This window comes from Sander lucioperca, chromosome 8, assembly GCF_008315115.2.
Source record: "Sander lucioperca isolate FBNREF2018 chromosome 8, SLUC_FBN_1.2, whole genome shotgun sequence".
In the NCBI taxonomy this organism is placed as follows: domain Eukaryota; kingdom Metazoa; phylum Chordata; class Actinopteri; order Perciformes; family Percidae; genus Sander; species Sander lucioperca.
In genome coordinates, this window is record NC_050180.1 from 39,576,123 (window position 1) to 39,599,042 (window position 22,920).

Sequence of the window (22,920 nt, forward strand, 5' to 3'; positions counted from 1 at the left end):
GGAAAAAGGAACCGTTTTGTTGTTTTTCCACCTAGTTTAATTTTGACTTCAAACAGATGACGGCTTTTATTTCAGCTTGAGGCACAAAATTAACAGAGAAAGTGTCACGTGCACAATAAAAACCCCTTTTTAATAGTTTAATAATGTCCAGGTTTTCATGTTTACAGTGTTTCTGTTTTTAATGTTGAAACAATAAAACACAAAATCACCTTCAATTTTGTTCAGTCAGGGTGGGCAGTCTGTTCTGCCTCTTTGGGTTGAGAGTTAACCAGTTCAGTCTGTCAGTTGACCAATGAATCAATCAACAAACCACGCAGTCAGTCGGCCATTTGGGCTACTAGCCAGTGGACACAGGACGGGTGCCGTGTCACAGCCGATTAGTTAACAACTCGGCACGTTGAAACAACAAATATAGCCCAAAGATGAAGGCCTGGATGAGGATTCAATTCTGATGAGGACAAAGTGTTTGATGTCAGTCATTAGACGTGGAACAGCAGGGCATCAAAATATTTTGCAACCAGGACAGTGAGCGGTCACATCTGGCTGCCTGGAACCTTCACACACTCTCACACACACACACTCTCACTCATTCAGCGAGCCATGCCTTTCTGGAGGACTTCATTTTTTTCCACAGTGTCATCTGCATATTACAAAGAGTTTCAGTTGACAACCTGCAGGCCTGACTAAGATTGGGGATGTGACAATGTCACAGCCAGCTTCTTTAAACCCCTCGGTCAGTATACTCCTACATCAGAATCAGAATCCGCTTTATTGGCCAGGTTTGCGTAGACAAACAAGGAATTGGACTCCGGCTAATCTTTGCTCTCAAGTACAACACTCACTTAATCTATAAAGAATAAAAAACAGAAATGACTGTTAAGTACACGGTATAACACTGCACTAGAATTTAGATAGACAGGTAAAACACCATGCCAGTACCAAATGAGGGACGTTATATTCTAGTTCCAGAAACTTGTAGAATCTATATCAAGTCACATTGAAGCTGTTCTGGAGGCTCAGTGTGACCCAACAATACATTTTTATGTTGTTTTTTTCTTTTATTTTTTATCTTTTAATACTTTTTGTCGTATCCATGAAGGAACTGAGAAAGGGCCAACACTTATATGACTGCATGCACAGTGTTTGGCTCTGTTGCAGAGACAATAAAACAGGCAAAGAAGAACAAAAATGTTAAAATAAGATTTTGAAAGCATTTTGACTATTGGCAGCTTCAGTTCAAACTCTCTTTAAAGCTTTAAACCCTCATATAAACTGTAATTTGTATGACCTCTTTAGATTACCAACTGAAGCTTTTGCTGGCACTTTGTCTCAGTGTTTGCAAAGGATTGCAAAGCTGTGTTTGTGGTTTCTGCGTTGAGCCTGTTGACTTCATTGACCTCCAGTTGGAATATCTGCTGGCATGGCGCTTCAAAAGTGGCGAGATGCGGCTTTGGTGTGTTGATCCAAAGCAAGCAGGCCGCCTGCGAGTGAAACCCAATAACAACAGGCTGATGTATACACACTGACAGATACACATGCCCATTTGGATGCAGATAATATGGTCATTTGCATGTCCATGCATGTGGTTTCTAGAAAAACATGCAGAGAAACAGACCTAACCCTGAGCCTGGATTCTGTCTTCTGAGTTTATGACCTCTGTGGCAGCTTTTTCACAAACGTACACACACATAATGTCATCCTTGTGGATAAATTAGGAGCAGTGAAATAAAGACAGGCAAGCAAGCACACCCATACAGTGTAGTAAAACAACTTTACAACTTGAAAGATTCAAGCATACAGTTGATCTTTTCAGGGAAAAATGTATCATATCAAAATGAAGCATAGTATACTTGGGTGCTGCAATATCTGTCCTATCTAACTTTACCACAACTCTTGTGCATGCTACCACTACCATCATGAATCCATTAAAGCTAGTAAAATAAATTAAAAGTCCAGTTGTCATTTGTTTGTTTGTGTAGATGATTCTGAAGAGGAGAGTCTGGAGTCAGATCTGGGTCAGGTGGGGAATCACGCATTCGCCCGGATGGAGGGTGATGTGGACAAACAGAGGAAACAGATCCTGCAGGGCCAGATGTCAGAGGCGGCCATCCACAAACAACACCAGAGAAAGTAAGAGTCCAAAACCAAACTAAAATAACTGGAACATACTGGAAAAAACACATTTTATATGATAAAAATCCAAGTTGCAGCTGTGATCAGTTGAGTTGTGTCCCATGAACACTAGCATTAGCATTGGCATTTCTGGCTTTATTCAGTAGTTGACAGTAGGTAAAGATGTTGTGTGTACATGTATGTCATAAGGACGCCTGCATTGAAGTTTTCCCTCACAAGACCAAGACCATAAACGGTAGAAAACAAGAAAGGCTGCAAAATAATCACAGGTGTATGCAGAGCAATATGCCTGTATGAAAAGGTTTTAACTGAAACTTGAATTTCTAAATAAATAGGTTTGATTTATTTCTTGATTATACTTGAAATGATCTTGTTTAGGCATTTGACCAACAAAATGATTTTACTGCCTCAATGAACTGTGCTACCCCACAAGTCATAGTAGAGATTTATAGCTCTCATACATTAATCCTGCCTTTACATTTTACCAGATAAACAGATATAAATACATATAAACAGTTGCAGTATTTTAGATGAACGTCCAATCTGTATTGTATGCTGCGTTTTGCAGCGATGTAACCGTGTGTGTCTGCGTCTGTGTCTGTCTGTCTGTCTGTCTTGCAGTTACAATCGCTGGCTTTGTCGTGCGAGAGCAGAGGATCTGTCAGACATCGCTGCACTGAAAGCCTTATATCAAACTGGTATGTGTTTGTGTGTTTGTCTCAAAAAATGAAATCCAACTTTCCCATCTCCTTTCTCAGCTGTCACAAGGTGCAAATGTATGTCATTACCAGCAGGTGGCAGTGTTGTTGTACAGTTTAGCCCCAGTGTTACCTTATTTGGTTATCAGAATACTTTATTGATCTCCTCAGGGAAATTGTTTAGTTGAAGTTGCTCACAGTCAAATCCAAGGTAAAAAAAAAAGAGTAATGGGGGTAAAAAGCCAATGTGCCCATGATCTCAGAATTAAAATGATATTTGAAAACTCCCATGGCCAGCTTTCTCAAACCAGGGAAATGATTAAACCCACTTTGTTCTGATTTAAATAGTAATGCTATTTAATTGTAATCAAACACAATAAATTGCATAAATCTAATGTTGTGGTTAATTGTCTTATGAGGATGATCATGACTAGAGGCCTCTGTTTTTATTTACCAGTATATGACTATGTCCTCTCATAACAAAAAATTAATATATAAATATGTATTTCAGACAGAAGGAGGGCAGAAGATTAGTTTTTCTATTTTGATATTGGGTGATGTTTGATTGGATTTCCACTTTATGTTCAAAACAGGCTCTTTATTTCAAAGTGTATATGTTTGCAGACAATATCAAGGTTGAGTTTATCTTTCATTTTAGATGTAAGAAATACAGTTGAAATGAAATGTTTCTTTAGAACCAGAGTATAAAACTGACAAATGTTAGACAAAACAAAAAAGCGTCAAGACAAAACCAAAACATCTAAAGTGCAACGGTGCAGGAAGATCTGAGTGCAATAAAAGACCTGAGTATGTTTAAGAGGAGTGCATATATTAGAAAAAAAAAAGATAAATGATGGCTCTAAATACACAAACATACTTTGGATTTTTACATGAAGAACCTTTATTTTTCATGGTCGTGCTACAGGAATGAAAGGATTCTATTCCATTCAGAAGAAGAACGAATAAAGAATAAAATAAAGTAACTTGAATACACTGGACACAGCCCTCAGAAGACATACCACAGAATAAAACTCCCAAATTAAAAACATCTAAACTTCTGTTATGCAGACCACTTCTCAGTCTTTTCCAAAGAAATGATTGCACTTTCTTCGTGGGGACAGGTTTTCTTTTGCAGGAGGAGGCAGAATGAGCTCCAAGCAGAGCTTTTCACAGAAGGGGTTCTATAGGCCATCAAATTTGCGCAACCATTACTAATATTTTGGAATATAACTGTGATAAGGAGAGACTGTATCTTTACATCATTGCAAATGAAGTAAGCCTGCAGCTAATGGTTATTTTTACTTTTCGTTTAGTCTTTAACATATCAGAAAATAGTGAAAAATGTGCATCACAAGATCCCAGAGCTTTCAAATTACTTGTTTTTTTTCCTGACCAATAGCCCAGAAAAAGCTCAATTTAGAATCATATAAAACAGTAAAAAACTGAAAATTCTAACATGTGAGAGGCGTGAACCAGCGTGCGTTCGTGCATGCGTGACCTGTTTAATAATGTGTATGTCCACAGGTGTGGATATGTGTGGCAGGACAGTGATGATTTTGGTTGGACGAAACATCCCAGTGACCCTTATCGACATCGAAAAGGTAACAAAATAAAAATTATTTCAAAATAAAATGCTGTTATTGATGTTACAGTCAGTCAATCTTTCAGCACATTCTGTATTCACATGTGCTTATTATGGCTGTGTGCAAACTGTGCAAATGTATTTCATTTAATCATTTATGTTTTATTCCATAATACCTGTTGGAAACAAATACTGTATAGACCTATTCAAAACTTCTGTTAACATTAACACTTGAACCAAAAGAAACTAAAACTTCTTTATCAAACAAACACAAGAGTGATCGAAAAGTGAAAATCTGCTATTAAACCAAATGATATCGAACTTCGAATTCAAATAAAAATGAAAAACTGTAAAAGAATATATAGAAAATTGTGGAAAATCCAGGACTATAAAAGTGTATGCACACTGATTTGGTCTGTGTTTGCATGCGCAGGCCCTGCTGTACTTCATCCATGTGATGGACCACATCACAGTGAAGGAGTATGTGATGGTTTACTTCCACACGCTGACCAGCGAACACAACCACCTGGACTCCAACTTCCTCAAGAACCTCTACGACATCGTGGACACCAAGTCAGTCTGACTATTTTACTGTACTTAGTGTTAAACTGAGCTAATAACCGCTATTCCGAGTAACATCCTCTGGGAGGGGTGCATAGATGGGACAAAAAGTAAAAATGAACATAATCTAAACCTAATAATATTGGACATTCAGTTCCCATTGTTTTAATCTTTTGTCTATCTTTTTAAAGTTTTGTCTCATCCCTCAGACACACACAATGATTGAATAAGAAAGCTCTTATTGCTTTAACTCCCCACCCGCAAAAGGGCACGATTTTAATGTTCTGTGCTGTATGTTCTGGGTTTGCAGTCATTTGGCTAACTCACGCTGGCTAGCCATGTCTGCGGTCTTTCATAGCCAGAACTGAATATAAAAAAATGGTACGAAAATTCTTAGAAACATCTTCCAGATGGAACAAAGTTCTGACGGGCAGCTCCCTGGCATTTTTGTTGTTTCTTTGTTTATAGAAATAAGACATTAAGTCAACCCAGGTGCAATATCTTAATGAAATTGCAAAAAAGTGCAAAATGAAAATTCTCTCTTACATCCTGAGAGTCAAATCTATAGCTGGATATGATACATGCAGCATCTTCTTTGAGGCTTGGGTGTTATTTGACCCTCTTTTGCCCTTCAGTTGGCCGTCACTCAGTCCTTCTTCTGCAGCTGCATTGAAGTTCAGATACATTGTTCATGCTACAGTATGACACCGCCAAGGTTACAGTGTTTATACTTTTGGAAAAGCAAAACTAGCTTTGAAACGCTTTTGTTTCGCTGTGGGTTTTGGAAATCTGGCAGCCATATTTGGAACAGGAAACCCAAACTTGGAACGTGTTGTCGGGGTGATGTATTTGGTTGGGACTCAGCCTTAATCACAGGATTCAAAGTTTTAAATGCAGATTCTTGTTCTGAACTATCTCTGGATAGGCTGGTTATATGAATCACTTACAAAACTAATTCTTAAACATTATATTTGTGTGAAGTTGAAGAATGGGCCTTCAGTGGCTCATCACAATAAAGAACTGCTGGCGATTATTTTAATTCAATTTCAAAGTTTATTGTCATGCACAGTAAGGAAACATGTTTCCCTGTACAATGACATTCTTTGCTGTACACAGAATGCCTTAGAGAAAAGATAAGATCCTGAGGGAAATAGTTGTCTAGAGGTTGCAGTACAAAGTGCAAATATAAAGAATGCATAAAATATATATATATATATATATATATATATATATATATTATATATATATATATATATATATATATATATATATATATATACACATATATATATATATATATATATATATATATATATATACACATATATATATATATATATATATATATATATATATATATATATATATATATATATATATATACATATATATAAAGTGATATATACTGTAAAGTGATAATTATGTTCAACCTTTTGTTTTTAACAGTGAGTTATTACCCAAACAGTCTTTTGTAAAAAGCCATCACAATTTACAGACCAACTGGCTGGTTAAACTTTCATTTCATTTTTTAAATTTTTTTTAAATTTAATCTTTATTTAACCAGGTAGGCCGTTGAGAACAGGTTCTCATTTGCAACGGCGACCTGGCCAAGGAAAGCATAAGCGTGCAGGACAACATACAGTTTCACATTCAATACAATAAAAGAATACAGAATACAATGAAGAGTCAAACAAAACAAAACAAAAACAGTTAGTGCAAATTATGATGTAGTTAGTGATGTTGATCAGTTAAAACGCAATATATTTGTATATAGTGATGTAGATCAGAAATAACACGATATGCATGAATAGACAGTCTATAAAATGCTGAGATGTAGTAAAGAGTCAATATACAGTTTGTGGTGTACAAAAATTGTGTGACAGCAAAGGTTGGAGGAATGAGGAAGTAAACACAATGTGATAGCAATGCAGGTGAAGATGTGCATCTATGCAAATATGCAATGGGGTGTGACATAGGTAATGGATTACAGTAATGCAATAGAGGTGTGTGAGAACAGAGCATTTACACAGGGAGTAAACACTTTCCTTGTGCAATAAGGCATCAGTATCTTATAACAGAGAGATTATATCATAGAAAACAATTGTATGTAGGTTCCCTCACTTTCAGTTGTACCTCTAAATGAAATGTTTTAAGTAATCTGGCTGAACTGTTGTCTGAAAGTTGATCCAAGTTGTAATTAACAGGAACTATCCTTTTAGTGTTTAATTCACTGTAAGCATACTGTACTGTAGCTTTAATAAAGCATGTGAAGCAGGTTTTTTTTTTGTATAGCACTCTTCAACATCAACACAAAGGCATTAAGGCACAAAACAGAAAATAAAAATAGACTATACTGTCATAGCTTTGAATGTATTTATTTTCTTGCTAGAGAGAAACTCCAGGCCTTCATGGATTAATTAAACATTTTTAGTTCTAGTGTCTTTCTAGTTTCTAGTAACCACAACCGAACAGGCTTCCTGTGTCAGTGGGGAAACTCCATGCAGTCATTATGCACCTTTTAACCCCCGTGTTTTTCTATTCATTACTGTCTGAGACTGGTCATTCAGTTGGTTTCGCCACACCTTAATAACCTTCTTCTGTCTGGAAAATTCAGTCAATTAAGCCCTTAAGACTTTGAAATGTAGGAACATATTCCTGATGTATTTCACATGATATATATGTCATGCAAAACCTGTAAAAGTCATCTACTGGTTATTTCAGTCACACGGTGGAGAATTAAGAGAGCTAACAAAAAGAGTGCTACACAAAATGCTAAAATATGAATGAAGACACTTTCATTCAGCTTCCCCTGTCGTTGGAACAGGGAAACCCCATTCAGCTATAAAGAACAACCAGACTCCTTCAGTACATGTTGCTGATTCATCACAGAGAGTTGCAGCTCAGGGTGTAATGCTAATAACCTTTAAATGGCAAGGTTGTTTAAAGTTCCCTAAACTCTCTGCAAATTTTAGCTCTGGCTCATGGAACCTTATTATGAGAAGATGGACTGTAATTAGGAATGGTTTGACTGCCACCAACCAGCTGATTTTAATGTTTTAAAGCTGACAATGTTTTTGATTATTTGTGAAACTTAGATATTAGACTTTAGCCGTCTGTTTGGAACAATCTGAGTAGAAAAACACAGAACCTGTTTCTTCTAAACATTTTTGTTTGGCATTTAGCAGTGACCTAGGCTTAGTAGCTCTCTATGAGTCAGTGAGCAGCAACAAAACACTGTACAATGGTTCAACCAGACTGACAATTGAAAGAGCAGATAGAGAAACAGTTGAATAAGAGCAGAAAAAAAATCAATAGTCATTGGTAAATGAAACTGGAAGCTTGGCATAAAAATGTGTGTAGATAGGAACAGTTTCCTTTTTCAGTGTCAAGTGCACAATAATGCAGCCTATAACAAGCTGGAATTAAACTTACTTAGCCAAAGAATTTGAACATCGACAACTTCTCAGTCCCTCCCCCCTTTCTGCTAAAGCCCAAAACGGTCTCCTAAGCCCCTCCCCCCCACAAGGGAGAATGAATGCGTGTGCCTGAGCAGTGATTGACACGCAGTTAGACACCCCCCCTGGCCCTGATTGGAGCATCTGAACAGGGAGCGGTGGATTTTTATAAATTGCACTACAGGCTGTAGGTGGTGCCAGAGGAGCCGGATTTTTTTCTTCATGTAGTTCTACTGGAACATAGGGTCAGTTTCAGCAAATATGACAATATGAAAAGTTAGTTTTATAAGTCTTACCTACTGCATCTTTAACAGGCAACATGTTGCTTTTGCAGAGCTCTCTCCTCAAACTTTACAATATAAGTAGAAGGTTAGTCTAGGGTTAGCACTAATAGTTCAGGAAATATTAGCTGAACATACAGTACATATGGACTGACAAATCATAGTTCACACCTATTCAATCTAACCACTGAGTAGACTTCAGAGGGCACAAAGAAAAACAGCTTCCCAACATGTTTACAGCCACCATTGTGGTTCAGTAATGATCAAGAGTCACTTACACTTTTTTGGACTGGAAAACAAATTCAAAATGGAAGGGATTTTTTATATAATATATATAATAATATAATATCAATGTAACAGGTGATTCAAAGCTTTTGAATGGTAGTATATGAACCTTGCAGCATTGTGGGGCCAGGTAGACCCAGTAGGAATCAATCCCTTTTTTGTATTCTACTCTGCAAGCGGCACAAAGGTATTTGTTTCAGATCATGTTTAGGGATCACATTTCATATAAACACAAATTTCATCTGTAAATGTAATTAAAGGCTTTACAGTTTCTACGTATGCCCCAACTTGTAAGTCACTTCTCCAGTTACTGCTCTTTTTGCTTGGTGAGGCATTGGTGATCTACTCTGCCAGTGAAACCACTAACCCTGGCCTGGCATGTCCAGCATGTTCAACCCATTAAGCTATTGATTTGCTGCAGATGCATTTTGGCTCCAGACAACCTAACGAGCAGACAAAAGCCAAACATGAACACAAAAGTTTCCAAAACTGTCTGGCTAAGTGGCGAGACATTGATTACTTTCTCCAGGAGACAGATGAGGTTGATCATTATTTTTGTTCCCTTAGGGTCCTGTGCTGTACCAGAGCAGAGGCCCCACGTCATGGTTTAGTACTCCTGATTCCCCTCGGAGTTAGTTTGTCAACTAAAATATTGAGTTCCTCCCTCTCTTGGCCGACTGTTTTGTGTTATATGAGCAGATGCAGCTTCCCCCAGCCAGACCACCACTGTGCAAACAGTCACAAATGTGGCGTATTATGGTCAGAGTACTGCCATGAAATGAACTGCCAAGTCTTCACTACCAGTGCTGAGTAGATTATAGATGACCTGTCAGTCTATAACAACTGCTGATATTTGGTTTGTAATTACACTTAAGGTTACTTCAGATTTGTTGGTTTCAGAGATTCACCCTGAGGGTCTGGGTATTTTGGAGCTGCCACAAATGGGACAGTGACTCTTAACTGGCAGACTGTGGCTCCCATCTTTTAAACAAGGAAGCTGAGAGTATGCTCCCAGTGATTAGGGAATCACTGGTTTAACTGGATTTTACTAGTTGGATGACCTCAGGATTACATCTCTGCTTTCTGCCAATGATGTGGTTTTCTTGCTTCATTGGACCGAGACCTCCAGCACGCACTGTGGTGATTTGCAGCCGAGGGCGAAGTGGCTGGGATGGGGGTCAGCACCTCTGTTCTGAGTTTATGGTACTTTCCCAGATAATGGTGGATTGCTCCCTGCTGGTTAAGACTGAGTTGCTGCCACAAGTGAAGTAGTTCAAGTGTCTTGGGGGGTCTGTCTTTTCATAAGGTGATTGTGAGGTGTGTGAGATTGACAGGCCAGATTGTTGCACCATCTGTGGTTTTGGCTGTGTTGAACCAGACTGTCCTGGTAAAAAGAGCTTTGTCTGAAGGTAAAGCTCTCCATTTACCAGTTTATTCCAATCCACACCTCTGGCCAGTAGCTCAGGGAATGAGATCATGGACACAAGTGGCTAAAATGTTTTCTTTGCCGGCTGTTTTGACTCCCCCTTAGGGACAAGTTTACCTTCAGTTAGGTGATTCTGACATCTTATTAGTTCAGATCAGTGCAGCAAAATAAAAGATCTGTACTGTGGCAGCTGTGATAACTAACACTGTCCATTAACACACTGTCCAATACAGAATATTACAGAAACATTTGTAGAGAACTCAGACATTCAAGCATTGGCAATTTAAAAAAAAAAAGGAAAATTTGAAATGAAGAGTGGATATTTTGAGATATTTTGTGTACAAATTGACAACCTGATTAGTGGCTGGAGGAACAGCCAATTCAATTTTATTTATGGTGTAAAATCATATCACAAGTTATCTCAGGACACTTTACAGATAGAGTAGGTCTAGACCACATTCTATAATTTACAGAGACCCAACAGAGCCAGGAGAGGATCCATGGAAATCCTGCTATTATAATACATTGTCAACAACCAAAAGGTCGAAAGGAAAATTAATGCTGTCAAGCTTGAATGTTGCATGGCAGCACCGGAGGAAACGTAAGGTAGCCTCAAAACCTTGAATGATTTAGGAACTTGGGACATGAATGCCTTTACCAATTTTAATGACAATCCATCCAATAGTTGTTGAGACATTTAACTTTGGATGCACCACTGCTAGCGTGGTTAAAAATGGCCCATCCAGCTGACAAAATCATTAATCATCAGTTGTTGCAATACACACTGTGCACTGTCAACTGATTGTTGGATTCACTGACATGTGTTGCATTGAAAGTGCACTGTGCCTATTTATTAACTTAACATACGGAATGGATAGTCTGATGAAATTAAGTGATCATTTAATGGAAGCTGCACCTGTGAGGTTGATGGGGATCAATTGGCATTGGGGCTTAAACCACGTTTATCTGGTTATGGGTGTAACTTCTTACTTTGTGTGCCACCTTTATGCACAAAATATGTTTCATTTTCATGTCTAAGCTCTCCCTAAAATGTGTCAAAATTCCCAAATAGGGCCACGAATTTGTCATCTGTCATCTCTCTAATAAATCATACAATTTTCATAGAAATAAAGTTCAGTTTTGCGCTTCTCTAACTGAAAGATGTGACATAGCCATGATTCAATTTATATCCTCTTCATGGATATTTAAAAACACATCAGAAAAAGATTGTTATACATGTATTTTATTAGAGGGCTGGGAACTGTAGTTTTTTAGCAAATGTTACTCAAACAGGAGGAATGTTTGCATTTGTGGGGGACTATACACATTTGTTGCTCTAGTCAGTATTTAGTGTAGCAGGACAGTGTACGTGGGATTAACTCAAAATGAACCACCCAGTGCCCATCTACATGGTAATGAAGGATGCAACGATGTGCCTCATTGATTGATTTGATGTTTTTGACATTGACGTTTTTAATAGCTTTTGGACAATAATGGAGCTCAATGGCACAGTGGAATGCAATACTGTACATTTGATCAATAATTGTTGGTTTTGGTCTTTTCATTTGATTTGTTGACAAGAAAATATATGATTTTCTCAGAATATTATTACATACCATTACATAACATTCAGGGTCTGGTAGCTCTCGCCCAGGAATTGATGTGCTGCTATAATCTTTATTTATTTTGGAACAAACTGGATGATTAGCACAAGCAGTGTCTTCATTGTTGTATGTATGTACTAACTAAAGTCAAACTTTGCAGAGTAGCTACGCTTGTCTGTGTATACATTCTCCAGGCTATTAAATAATGATCTACTGTACAAAGACAATGAGTTGTTAATTGACAAGTACACTGGCCTTAAGCAGTCTCCACACACTGCACATGTACCATGCATAAAAAAAAACATCATACTCTATCAAAATCATAACCTTTTGTCACATTACACCCTGGAAATTAAAACAAATTAAATATAACTTTTTTCCTGCTGTATTTACAGATTATAACCCTCAACATCAAAGTGAAAATAACATTTGGATAGGTGATCAGCACCTTAGACTAACCATTATAAACTAATAAAGAGCCAGGAGGATATTGATCAAGGAAGCTACCAAGAGGTCAATGGCAACTAAGGCTTGTTTGCACTTTGCAAAAAAAAAAACTTTGGAAGATTCTGATGCCATGTGGTAAAATGTTTTTTGGTCAGATGACACTTAGATTGAACTTTTTGGACTTTATGTTTGGCGGGGGGGAAAAAACAGTACACCAGCCTAAAACACAGCATACCTAGAGTGAAGCATGGTGGTGGCAATATTATGTTGCGGGGTGAACTCGAACAATTCTGGTAGAGACATTTACAAAAAGACTGCTGGCTGTCATTAAAGCAAAAGGTGGCTCTACAAAATATTAAATAAGGGGACTGATCACTTTTCCGAGCCTGTTGTTCTACTTAAAAGAAAAATCAGAACTGTTGCCTTTTTTCATTAGTTGAATGTTGGAAGGCACTATGTGTAAATAAAGCTCTAAAAATAAGTTTTTATGAGTTTTGACTTTTTCAATTTCAAAGGGGTATAATGATTTTCTATAGGCACTGTTTAAAGGTCGGTGTGCTGCAGATGTTTGTGAATATCTACAAGTATGTGGTAAATGTTTCCTTGCTGATGGATAGGCTGAAACTGACTGTCTCTGAAGTTGTGTTTTTTGAGATCTCGTACCTTTGGACACAACTAGGGATGCACCGAACCCAGATATTTGGGGTTCGGCCGAATACCGAACCCACTGGTTAAGATTCTGCCGAACCCTAAACTGAACTCTATTCCCATCCTCTACTCCCATCTTTTATCTTTTATTTTATTTTTTATATTTTATTTTTAATTTAATACATACTGTATACTGTGTACAAATACTTATACTTTACTTATATTGTTTATATTCTATTTAGAGAATGTGTGACATGCACCAACAACACCAAAACAAATTCCTTGTATGTGTTAAAAACGTATTTGGCAATAAAGCTATTCTGATTCTGATCCTCAGTCCATTAACACAGTAAACACATTAATTAAGTAAACAACGTCCACAGCCTCTAAAATAGTTAAATGTAACAACTTCATATTGAATTCACACGCTCTTTTCACATCGTAGGAAAGCACATCGCTATCGCCAGCTGAGTGACAATTTTGTTTGGCAAATTTTCACTAACCAGTGTATGATGAAGGCATGTTGTGTGGGTGAAATTAGAAAGCTAGCGTTAGCTAACGAGCAGCAGTTGCTCTGCTCCGCTCCCACTGTAGGGAGACTCATTTGCCAAGAGAACAGCTGACAGGCCGGGAGAGGCACTGTCTGGTTAACACAAGTTTTTAGCTGTGACTGTCCTTCCTAACCTGAAGTTGCTGCATTTTGGCTGCTGTCTGTAGATTCCTTCATGCACAACTCATACGCAAATGTCTTAACAGCGACGATGTTATGTATTATTTAGGGCCCTTGCCCCCACAAGACAAATCGGCATTGCAAATTGAACATGCAGCTCTACTTGAATCGCCTTCTTTTGACTGAAAGTACTCCCAAACAACACTTTTTCTGCTCACAAGTTCCATTTTCACTTTCTCACAGCCTGCTGCATTGAACGCTCCACCTAACGCGCCATCATGACATCGACCAGCGTAGTGCGCGAAGTGCAAGCGTAACTCTACAAAGAGTATAGAAGTAACAAGAGCGTTCAGTCTAAGATGGCAGAGCTGCAGCTGGGTCATGGGTGCGTTTGTTGCAATGGAACGTTCTATTGAGTTCCGCCTCTTGTTATTTCTATACCCTTTGACAAGAGCAGAAACTCAACACAACGTTCGCCTCCTTTTTCTCAAGTTTCGCCTCTTGTTACTTCTCTTTGGTAGCGTTCGGTTCGGTGGAAAAAAATTCTAAAGTTCGACAGTACCCAGACTCCATCAAAAAGCCCAAAGTTTGGCCGAACCCGAACCCGAACTCTGGGTTCGGTGCATCCCTAGACACAACTACAGTGACTTTACACATATCTTCTCTTTCAGAGGATTAATCTTTTTCACTTAATCTGTCAACGTCCGTGTTTTGCTTCTGTTGTATTTTAGGAGTAGTGAATCATTACTTACTGTAAAGTATTCTGTTTTATGTATTTCAGGTTTAAAAATAATTTAAAGGCCTTCTACTTTGTACATCCAACATTTCGCTCTAAGGTAAGAGTATGTCTTGTCATGTATTGATATTTGCAGTGTCAACAGGGTTTACTGTATATTCAGGCCTAGATGATCATATCGGTGTTTACATTCCTGTTCCTGTTAGAATTACTGGTCATAGGAGTTAAAGAACATGTTTATTGCATTGTCATTCATATATTTCAACTGAATAAATCCCTGTATGTTTTGGCTTATGAAGGCACCATCATTTATTATATTCCTTTTTTTCCTTTTCATTCCCATTGAGAGATATTTTCCACCATTAAAAACCAAATTTGGTTAGTTTAGTCAACCTTAAAACAAATTAAATGTGTTAGTTTTTTTACATGTAATATTATTTTACTATACTTGCTTGGCAATGTTTTACTAATTGTGTACTACATAACCTGCCATGATGCATTACAGTTAATGTATTGTGCAATTGCAATCATCCCTGCAAAATTACTACAGCAACACGATCATTTTAAATGGCTTGGTGGTTGTGGTGGAATTTCCGGAAACACCATGTTGTGGTATGATGGGACTAAGGGAAAGCTTAGACAACATCAGGTCATTATCTCTGATAACCAAACCTGTTCATGTATAATTATGTTCCTCTACAGATTCAGGGAGTCTAGACAGCTGTATGATATGGGAATGTTTTGTCTCAGGACTGTCTCCTTTCAGAGGTCGGTGGGCCTGCCACACTTTAGCCTACTTCCAGAGAGAGAGATAGGCTGAACTAGGCTTTAGCATCAGTGTTTAGGCGACTGCAATATCTTTGTTTACCTTAAAGGTTCAGCTAAACGTAATGCCTCCAGCATGAGTTTAAATACACCTTCAGGAAGACAGGAACTTCAGAGAGTTGAGACGGCACTGCACAATAACACACCGTGGTTAAACTCTACTGCCTGCTTAATTGTCTCCTCAATTGAGTGTTCATTAAATGCTCATGTGTAATTCATAAGTCTCCCGAACCTTCTTCACACATGTGGAATGAGTTGTGCTGCTCCTGAATTTTTGGCAGAATTTTTGTCTGCCTTGCTTGAAATTTGAAATTGTGAATAATTTTGTCCTGGGACAAAGCCCTAACACTCCCAGAATGAAGTATTATCCACAAAATCATGCTTGTCCATCACACTATGTATTTAGATGCTAATCCTGACCCAGATGCAAAATCAAAGACTTCTAAATATTTTTTTTTATTTTATAATAACATTTCTAGAGAATTATGCAGCCTTGGCAGAGATATACGCTCTCTGAGTGCTTTCTGGCTTATATCTGTTTCTTTGCTGTTTACTGGAATTGCAATACTTTTTGCTCCATTTACCAAACATCTCCTTCGGGATCATTAAAGGTTCATTAGATTTAATCTAGGTCTGTTGTTTGCTTTAGAAAGTTGTGTTGAGTTTTGTCTTTGTTGATTATGGGAAGATTATTATCGTGGTAAATCGAGATCAAATGCCATCTCTAACCAATGAAGTGTCCTTTTCTTATTTCCTCTCTTTTTCTTCTTTTTCCCCGGCTCATTTCAGGTCTCAACCTGGTTCTTCACCAGCTTCAGTGTGTCTGGGATGAAGGACAAGGTTCGCTACCTGGACAACCTGCAGCAGCTCTTCACCTGCATCAAACCTGAGCAGATCGACATCCCTCCGTTTGTTCTGGAGTATGACGCACGGGTAAGCAGCAGAACACACACAAATAAACTTGTGTGTGTGTATATATATATATATATATATATATATATATATATATATATATATTATAGAGATTAATCTACAGTGCACACAGAGAAGTCATTGGCATGTCATCTATAACCACCTCACTCTATTCTGAGACTGTATAGTCTATAAAACTTCATGAAATCATTGCAAACTCCATCTAGTAATTCTCGAAATCCTTAAAGGTCTCATGGCATGAAAATTTCACTTTATGAGGTTTTTTAACATTAATATGCGTTCCCCTAGCCTGCCTATGGTCCCCCAGTGGCTAGAAATGGCGATAGGTGTAAACCAAGTCCTGGGTATCCTGCTCCACCTTTGAGAAAATGAAAGCTCAGATGGGCCGATCTGGAATCTTCCCTTTATGTCGTCATAAGGGGAAAGGTTACCTCCCCTTTCTCTGCTTTTCCCGCCCAGAGAATTTGGCCGGCCCATGAGAAAGAGAGGGATATCATGGCTTGCAAACGAGCGAAGCATGGCAGTTGGTCAAGGCCACACCCCCACCCTCCACCTTGACCCCCCTCTCTCCTCCTCAATAGCATTTAAAGCTACAGACACAAAGGCTGAATTTCGGGAAAGAGACTTCAGATACAGTATTAGGGGACCACTAAGGCCTATAAAAGCATCCAAAAAGAAGCATGTCATAGGACCTTTAAAGTTCTCATTTTGGACATGCAAGTTGCTACCTGACAGCAACAATACATTGGTATCACATTACCTGGAAGAAGGTGTTGGACTGGGTTTCCAGTTACATACCCTATAGCCCAGCATCCCCCAGCTTATTGTGTTTTCAATGGAAACCTAAGCCCTCGCAGATTTCCACGTTCTCACATGCCAAATCTAAACACTGCAACGCTTACACCAATGTGTGTTTTATTCCGAGCACTATTCATCAGCTGTTTTTGAAGGTAGAAAAGCAAAGCAGGGAGGGAATGAGGAAAGAAATGCCTGAAGTCTTTTCGTTTACAGGGTTACACGGGGTAACAATCAGCTAATGACTTGTTTATTGTGTGTATGTGTGTTCGTGCGCATTATCAGAAATGACAGTTAGCTGACAAACTCAATTAAAGTGAGATTGTCCAGGGTGCTCTGTGTTGATTTCCCTCTGATATTTGGGATCTAATGTGAAGACAATTGGATGAAGTCATTGGTATCAATAGCTTTAATTTAACTCTAGTGCTGTAAGAAGACTGATGTAACTCACACTTACTCACAAAAGATTACATTTTTTTTGTTTAAAGTTTTATTGTTGTCCTCTGACCCATGTGAAAGAGTTGCAGTGTGACTGTTTTGAATTTAAGACAGCTGTTTAAAATGAAATTGGGACGTCAGAAAAGTTTTCATGTCCACATACACTGACTACGGACAAGTACCTCATACAACCCCACTTCAAAATATCCAAACTATCCCTTTAATATATAAATTGTTGACATACCAGTATATGGGAACTCAAATTTCATTTCATGGTACCCATATTTTAGGCTCATTATGAACTTTACATAAACAAGAGCCAGAGCAAGTACAAGACTGTTCTTATACTTACAGACTGCACTGATTATGGCTTTGGTTATATTATTATTTTTGCAATACATTTTGAAATCACTTTTGCCTGGCACTAAGGCTGCGTGGCGTGAGCGTGGCGTTTCTGTTGCGTGTCAGCTGCGTGGATTTTACACACCAGAAACGTGTCTGACACGGCGCTGCTGCTTCTAGCCTTGTCTGTACACATGTATGTTTCCCATTGATGGGACTGCACTCAAGCAGTAGTATACTTCATGTTAAACATAAATATATACTGATTTGATTACAGCAAAGACAACATCGGCAGTATTGACGGCAAAATAGGCTACAGAATATTTCGTTCTGTATTGTGTATGTATATGTATACATGCACGCATTTTCGGCACAACTCGAGCCACGCCTGAGATGTGCGTGTCACGCAGGCAGCGTGTAAGCTCTAACCTGTTAACATGCCGAAATAAAAACAGACACGCCACGCAGCTGACACGCTCACGCCACGCTGCCAGTGTGTAGCCGGCTAAGTGTTGTAGTCAGATGCTATGCTACGGCTGCCTCAGTAGTCTTGAGATGCTTCACTTTCACTGCCAGTGTTTTAGTTTTCTCTATGGCTTCGCTTACACATCAGGAACTTACTTTTAGGGTGACCTCCATCTCTTGCAGGGAATTTAACTGTAAGTATATGAACACAATGGGCTGGCCTCCTCTTAAGGCTGTATTAAGGTGCATTTCATCCTTTCAGTGTTATGGCCAGCGAACTGGGCAATAACATTCATATCAACACCTGTGTGTTGCTGTTACCCAGAAATACTTTGCTCTGCTGGGCTGAATTACGGTGCTGGTGCTGGAGTCCAGGAAATAATGATTCCTTTTGTTCACTAAAAATGAAGCCTTTTAGGAGACACACACCACATTAGAGGGCTGCATTGGGATTGGGTCCCGCCGGGTCCCGCGGGACCCAACGCAAATCTCGCGGGAGCGGGCGGTTTTAACTTTGCTGCGGGTGGCTAAAAAAAACACTGCAGGATCGGGATGTAGCCTGGAACCCCCCCATGCCAGCAGAAACCATAGATATACATATATACTGACTGAGTATATACTGTATAGGCCATCTATGGGTAGACACCAGCGTGCCTGAGCCTCCCAGGATGGGGGAGCTCCGAGCCAAGGCTCCGTCCACCGTCCGCTCGCTCCCTCATCCTCGGCTCCTTCCTCCCCCTCTCTCCCTCTCCTCTCTCCCTCATCCTCGGCTCCTTCCTCCCCCTCTCTCCCTCTCCTCTCTCCCTCATCCTCGGCCCCTTCCTCCCCCTCTCTCCCTATCCTTCTGCTCCTTCCTCCCCGTCTAACAGCAGCAAGCACCTGCCTTCTTTGCCTTCATCTTCTCCCATTAACCTATAAAATGACGTGTTTTCTCATGCGGGACGGGAGAAGACACAACGTCAATGCATCTCTATTATTGTGCGGGCATAAATTCTCAGAGTTTTGCGGGTGCGGGCAGGAGTGGACGTACACATTGCGGGAGCGGGCGGGAGTGTAACACACATGTTGCGGGTGCGGGCAGTAATGGTCAGAAATTCGCCGGGAGCGGGATGAAGAAAACCCGCGCAGGGCTCTACACCACATCACAGACAAACTCAGCAGATTATTGGATTATTGGAACACAGATTATTGGTTACCTGAGAAAATATAGAATATATTATATGATGATTTTAACAACCTTAAAGGCTAAAGTCGATATTTTTATTATGTCGCCTTCAATGAGTTTCAGCTCATTGTTTAACTGTCCAACTTTAATGTTTTGGTTCACTCTAACCGCTTTGGTTTTTGGCCGAAAAAGCTGTACAAACTGGAGCTGGAGGACATGGTGAAGCATTTAGCAGCTAAAGAGACAGATATTTCCCATAGGAGTTGATAGAGACTTAACCCAGAGCTAGAAGAGAGAGAATATAGGACTTACGATGACAACATTTGTGATAATGTTGCTCCATATCTGATGGATGTGTAAATAAGTTAAATGAACTTAAAAGCTGATAATATAACAACGTTGTGTTCAACGCTTGTTTCAGCTGCCCCCAAGTAGCCAAAAAATCTGTTATTTGATAGTTAGGGTAAAGCTTCTTTTTAAGGACTTAGTTTAAGAGCTTACACCCGCCCTTTATCACAAACACACATGCACACTCAGCCCCAAGGTATTTCACAATGATATAATACACCACCTGTAACACTGATAAGCAGCATGAGAGAATAACAGGTGAGCTTGAGTTACCTCTGACTTCAGCTAATTGTAGCTTTCCTGGAAAGTTGCATAGGAAAGATAAAGACCACATTCAGGTCTACTTTACTGAAGGCCTCCCATTCAAAAAGGTACAAAACCTCCGAAGATGATGTTTCATCAAAAGGAAAAAAAACAAGTCCCATTTCCACCTCTTGTTTTGTCAGTTGAATAATTTGTAACACTTTTTTGTCTGGAGTCAATCTGGTTGTCACGGTGCCACAGTTATAACAGTAAAGGAGAAGAAATCAAGGAAGGGGAAGTAATTATGCAGACAGGTCCAGCGGAAATGAACTGTGATCCTTTTCAGATCTATCACAGATGACCAAAGGGGACATTATTGTGTCCTTTCTTATGATATATTGCAGGCTTTTTTTTTTTTTTTTGAGAACAGCAACACACACAGAGCGGAAGCAGGGGGGCCAAGGCTGACATTAGGTCAGGCTTTATCCTAGAAATGTATTCCAGTGATCCAGACTACCCAGGGAGCCACTTGCCACTGTTGCAACTATCACTGCAAGCCAGAATAGGGAGAGGTGTTTGACTGTTAAGGCCGTTTTACAGTAACCGCAGCCCGCGTGGCGCATCCAAATGTGACATCATGAGATCGCCGTGACCATTTATACCCGCGCTGGTGGTCGCAACACTAGTTGCAGTCTTCTCCTGAACAGCGGTGGCGCTAATGAGCAAAGACTACCGACGTTACTCTTTCTACGGACTAGAACAAGAAGAAAAAGGTAAACGGCAGAACTGGCAGAAGCATTGCCGTCAATGCTTCGATTTGATTGGATGACTTACTTGGTGGGATCAAGCCTTTCATTCACCATAAAAGAACTCATCTTAACCCAGTAAGTTTACAAGAGGGACTAGCAGTCACTGTGAGAGCCCTGGCATCCGGTTGGCTGCCGACCCGTTCGGCCTCCCGTTTCCGCTTTGTCGCGCGCCGCTGAAAAAAAAAAAGAGCCGTGCGCGACAGCTCGACGCGCGCTATAAATCGGACGCGCCGGCAGGATATGACATCATTTTGACGTCACGATGGCGCGCGCCAGCTTGGATGCGTTCAGTATATAACACCTATTAGAAGGTGTTTGACTTGACCAAAGCCCGTCTACGGAAAGCCGTTCCACTCCCTATTCAGCCCCATTGTACCTACTTTGGTTGCAGTTCCACCAGAGTTCCACTGGGGGTGATCACGGTCCAGTGCAAAATGAATGGGACTCTATGGAGCTAGACGGCTAAATTTGTCTCTTTCGCCTGATTGTCGTTGAGAAATCTCAGATTTGATTGTAGTTTTTGCAAGTTCAACATGGATTATAGGTCGAAAGTTGAATGAACGAGTACTTATGCCCTTTCGATTTGTTACAGGTTGAGTCGTTGTTGCCCATAACACGCTAGCATTCTGCTAATGAATGCTGATTGGTCAGTGAAGGACTGATTACGATCGGAGATCCCGCTTGACGGCATCCGAAGCAGAACCAGAATGCCAGAGTGAATATTTCGGCGTGGTCTTTAAAACATTAGCAAACCTCTTTCTAGCATGTGTATTGACAGGGAGAGTCTAACCTGTCAGCTGTGTTGTCGATGCCTCGAGAGAAAAAAGGAAGCGACTCAGAGCTTGCCGTAAAGCAGTATCTCTGGCCGTATATGTGTATGACGTCATTGACATTTTAAAAGGCTTTTTAGAACAAAAAAGCCACTTTAAAAAAATCTAACACCCAGCAGTGTGTATTTTCTTAGCCTCCCCTTTCAAATGCAACATTCAAATTGCTAGACAAAAAATTATATCCTGAGAAAAGTGGATTTTGAGGGGTATAGCTCCATAGAGTCCCATTCATTCTGCACTGGCCTGTGAGCGCCCCCTATATGGAACTCTGGTGGAACTGCAACCAGTTCAGACGCCGGAAGTAACGAGAGAGTGGAACTTCTTCCCTTATTAGAAATTCTTTGACTTGACCCACCCAAATGTATATTCTCCAGTTCTTAGATGAGTGCAGCTGATTGACAATGCTGATCCTGTCACCTCCTTCAGAGTCGACCACTACAAAAAAAAGATCAACCTATTGGGACTTATTATGTCATGCTGTGACATTTTTGTTACCAATTGGCCCAGAGAGGGGCTGTGTCCTTTCTAAAAGGACATATTTGCTGTTCATTTTTCTTAAACAGTTGATTCTGTTACCCAGTGGTGGAAGGAATATTCAGATCTTTTACTTAAGAAAAAGTAGCAATACTGCAAAAATACTCCTTTACAAGTAAAAGTCCTGCTTTAAAATGTACTTAAAACATGAAAAAAGTACTCATTGTGCAGTAAAATGTCCCCTGTCAGCGTTTCTGGATTAATATTCCTTCTGCATTAATGTTGCATTTTACTACTGTAGATGTTTAACGTTGTGCTAACTTTAACTCTTTTATATACTGTTGGGTAGTTTAATCTACAGCAATGCATCATATACTATTACGTGACGATGCATTTTCCATCTGATCCAAGAGGCTTTTTAAATACTTTATTCAGCTTAAGAAGTAGGAGAATTTTCTCAACACATAAAGGAACACTTCATCCTTCAGTTTATTACAAACATTCGACATCAACACATTGGGAGATACATGGTTTTCACTGGACTGGAAGGGAATGAAAAAGTTATCCGAAAAGTAACTGAAAGCTTTAACTAAAACAAATTTAGTTACCTCTGAGATGTAGTGGAGTAGAAGTATAAGTAATGATCCTTATTTGTCTGTATTAATATGAAAATCTGATACACTATATTTATTTATTTTTTATTTTTATCTACGGTAGTAACAACTAT

General features: G+C 39.4%; 1 protein-coding gene across 1 annotated transcript in view; it reads left to right on the forward strand.

The window, feature by feature from the left end:
* gdap2 (ganglioside induced differentiation associated protein 2) overlaps positions 1 to 22,920 on the forward strand; it is a 39,697-nt gene that overhangs the window by 14,526 nt on the left and 2,251 nt on the right. Inside the window, exons 8-13 of the mRNA XM_031311335.2 lie at positions 1,980 to 2,130; positions 2,755 to 2,831; positions 4,356 to 4,432; positions 4,847 to 4,986; positions 14,572 to 14,626; positions 16,141 to 16,284. Coding sequence (XP_031167195.1) covers positions 1,980 to 2,130; positions 2,755 to 2,831; positions 4,356 to 4,432; positions 4,847 to 4,986; positions 14,572 to 14,626; positions 16,141 to 16,284 — 644 coding nt within the window. The remainder of the gene's footprint in view (positions 1 to 1,979; positions 2,131 to 2,754; positions 2,832 to 4,355; positions 4,433 to 4,846; positions 4,987 to 14,571; positions 14,627 to 16,140; positions 16,285 to 22,920) is intronic.